The sequence below is a fragment of the Nanorana parkeri genome, unplaced genomic scaffold, assembly GCF_000935625.1.
Source record: "Nanorana parkeri isolate BGI_ZX_2015 unplaced genomic scaffold, ASM93562v1 scaffold1251, whole genome shotgun sequence".
Taxonomy (NCBI): Eukaryota; Metazoa; Chordata; class Amphibia; order Anura; family Dicroglossidae; genus Nanorana; species Nanorana parkeri.
In genome coordinates, this window is record NW_017307519.1 from 141,023 (window position 1) to 144,788 (window position 3,766).

At 53.1% G+C, this 3,766-nt stretch overlaps 1 protein-coding gene across 1 annotated transcript in view; it reads left to right on the plus strand.

Moving 5' to 3' along the window:
• Positions 1-3,766, plus strand: part of IGSF9 (immunoglobulin superfamily member 9) — a 60,785-nt gene that overhangs the window by 26,845 nt on the left and 30,174 nt on the right. Inside the window, exons 5-7 of the mRNA XM_018568845.1 lie at positions 361-544; positions 2,428-2,545; positions 3,076-3,217. Of these exons, the coding sequence (XP_018424347.1) occupies positions 361-544; positions 2,428-2,545; positions 3,076-3,217 (444 nt within the window). The remainder of the gene's footprint in view (positions 1-360; positions 545-2,427; positions 2,546-3,075; positions 3,218-3,766) is intronic.

Sequence of the window (3,766 nt, forward strand, 5' to 3'; positions counted from 1 at the left end):
GGAGCCAGTGTGCTGATGAGGATCACGGTCTCCTTCCACGTGTGTAATTATGAGGCCGCTCCCCCCCAGTGAATGGAACGTTCCGTGCTGTGGGTGGTAAACCTTTCATGTGGTTTTATTCTTCACATTCCTAATCCAGAGATTACACAGGGGGGAGGGGAGCGCACAGTGCAGCTCACTGAAACTCTTCTGCCCTCAAAAATACTCTGCTCTGCTGGAGGCCAGCGCTGCCCGGCTTGTCCCCTCCCCCACCATCCTGCAGAACCCGATGGACAACCACATTGGTCAGATGGAATTGTTTTATGTGTATACAATGTATCAGTGTGATCCCTCCCCCCCCAGAGATCACCGCCTATGGGCTGCTAACCAATCACTCCCTGCTTTCTTCACAGCCCCGCCCTCTTTCCGAGAGACTCCACCCATGTCCGTGGAAGTGCGCATTGGAGACACGTTGACGCTCACCTGCCTGGCCTATGGAAACCCGCAACCTGTCGTGTCCTGGAAGAGGGAGAACGTGGCGATAGGGGGCGGAGACAAGGTCCAGGTGAGACTGTGCCTATTATGAGGGGCTCCCACCATCCCTGTGCTGAGTTCCCGGGTCTGTACACCCGCTGTGCCCATTATGAGGAGCTCCCACCATCCCTGTGCTGAGTTCCTGGGTCTGTACACCCGCTGTGCCCATTATGAGGAGCTCCCACCATCCCTGTGCTGAGTTCCTGGGTCTGTACACCCGCTGTGCCCATTATGAGGAGCTCCCACCATCCCTGTGCTGAGTTCCTGGGTCTGTACACCCGCTGTGCCCATTATGAGGAGCTCCCACCATCCCTGTGCTGAGTTCCTGGGTCTGTACACCCGCTGTGCCCATTATGAGGAGCTCCCACCATCCCTGTGCTGAGTTCCTGGGTCTGTACACCCGCTGTGCCCATTATGAGGAGCTCCCACCATCCCTGTGCTGAGTTCCTGGGTCTGTACACCCGCTGTGCCCATTATGAGGAGCTCCCACCATCCCTGTGCTGAGTTCCTGGGTCTGTACACCCGCTGTGCCCATTATGAGGAGCTCCCACCATCCCTGTGCTGAGTTCCTGGGTCTGTACACCCGCTGTGCCCATTATGAGGAGCTCCCACCATCCCTGTGCTGAGTTCCTGGGTCTGTACACCCGCTGTGCCCATTATGAGGAGCTCCCACCATCCCTGTGCTGAGTTCCTGGGTCTGTACACCCGCTGTGCCCATTATGAGGAGCTCCCACCATCCCTGTGCTGAGTTCCTGGGTCTGTACACCCGCTGTGCCCATTATGAGGAGCTCCCACCATCCCTGTGCTGAGTTCCTGGGTCTGTACACCCGCTGTGCCCATTATGAGGAGCTCCCACCATCCCTGTGCTGAGTTCCTGGGTCTGTACACCCGCTGTGCCCATTATGAGGGGCCCCCACCATCCCTGAGCTGAGTTCCCGGGTCTGTACACCCGCTGTGTGTGCGCAGTGTCGGCAGTCCCGTGTTGCCGGGGAGTCACGTGGTGTCAGAGCCGTTGTCGCTCGGTGTGAGGTGGATGGGGATTTCCCTGTTCCTGTGCTGCCCTCTTGTGGTCACTCTTCAGTACTGCGCCCCTGTAGGACATTGTGTATCATCTATTGATGACGGAGTAATTATAACACGGATGATATAAGTCGTATTATTGATACATTGTATGACATCATAGATATATTTTATATAACACACGGATGTGAATCGTTCTCCCCGACAAAGGATTCTGCTCAGCCAGTCTTGCAGTCAAGGCAACCCCCCCTTGTCAGAGAGCGTAGGCAGATCCGGGACCTTTCTGGAGACTACACTGCCATTGAAGTGAATGTACAGCCGAGGCCTGTGATTGGGCGGGAAGGATAGAAATAAAGAGGAAATCCTCCAACCGGGACACCGGTTTAGCTGACAGCTTGCCAAGGAGTTAAATTCCCCTTAGTTTGGAAAGATTTCAACCCACTTCCTGTTGTGTGTTCAAGACAGGAAGTGAAGGGAAATCTCCTCCATAGCGACACAAAGTCATTTGGTCCAGGGTCCTCTTTTGCCCATGTGTTGACGTAATGACACGAGCACCATTCACCTGTGAGCCCAGGGCAGCATGATGATAATGCAATCCCAGGGGGGCGTGTCCATGACGCCCTGGGCTCAGAAGAATGGGTTAAATGACACCGGGCGTCATACGACCCAGGAGACACCAGCAGCTGTAGACGGAGGAGGATTCGGAGCGGAGAAGGGCGAGTCGTCTTTGGCACCCCCGGCATGACTTCCCCTTCGTGAAGGGTTGTCAGGTAACCCGATACAGGAAGAGGGGGCGTGTCCTGTGTACGTTGCTCGGCAACAGTTCCATATAGAAGATATTATGTGGAAACAATGTAACATTCGCTTTGGTGTCGTCGTCTGTTCTGGTTGCAGGTCAGTAATGGATCGCTGCGGATCAGCGGGGTGCAGAGGTCCAGCGCCGGCGTCTACACGTGTCACGCCACCAGCGAGGAAGGAGAGGTGACGCACGCAACGCGCGTCCTGGTCCAAGGTGGGAACTTTTTGATTTTTTTACATCCGAAAAGTGGTGACTGTGATATGTTCCCGCCCTGGGGGCACCCCGGTGTTGTCAACAGAAGGGAAATCGTCCTATAGGGGGACACTTCACCTCACTTCCTGCCGTGTCCCCAGGACAGGAAGTGAAAGGAAATCTCTTCAATGTGTACTTTTGTTTCTGGGATAATGAGGGGAAGTTCTAGAACCTCCGTCAGGTTTTTCCCGGAGACACGACAAGGGAGTGTGAGGAGATTTCTCTCTTTAGTTGTCACTTGAGCGTTGGAAGATTTCCCCTCACTTCCTGTTCTAGTGACAACTGTATCTTTTTGGATTTGCCATCACTTCCTGCACCGGAGACAATGAAACCAGGAGAGACGGAGATGGGGAATCCCCCCCCAGTGAGGACATAGACATAACAGGTCCTCCAGCCTCCCCCTTCCATCCTATGCGCGTGAGGCTCCGCCCACCTCCTATAACTGATGCCTCTTTAATATTACTTACCTGATACCTCCCCCCTTTTTTTAGGTCCGCCCGTCATTGTCGTCCCCCCGGAAAACATCACCGTCAACGTTTCCCAAGATGCCTTTCTGACCTGCCAGGCCGAGGCCTACCCCGCCAATCTCACCTACAGCTGGTTCCACGGCAACAGCAACGTTTACCTGCTGAGGTAAGTGCCCGCGCCCGGCTTCCCGGGATAACAGCCGGCGAACCGAGAACCAAAAATGATTTAAAAAAACGACACCTTGAAGGACAACTTCACTTTGTGAACTTTCGTTTCGGGTGAATAATGCCAAAAAACTAACATTCACAATATAATTCTTCCCAGTTCCAATGTATTGTCCTGTAATGCTTCATTATGGCCACTAGTAATGCTTCATTATGGCCACTATGTGGCGCTGTGGAGCAGAGGAACTCAATACTTCTCTCCTCAGCTCTACCTAGTGGCCATAATGAAGCATTACAGGACCATACATTGCAACTGGGAATAATTATAATATAATATGTAATTCTTCCCAGTACCAATGTATTGTCCTGTAATCCTTCATTATGGCCACAGGTGGAGCCGAGGAGATCCATTCCAATCTCCTCAGCGCCATCTAGTGGCCAAAATGTTGTATTACAGGACCATACATTGGAACTGGGAAGAATTATATTGGGAACGTTCGTTTTTTGGCATTTTTCACCCAAAACGAACGTTCACAGATATTCCCCGGGT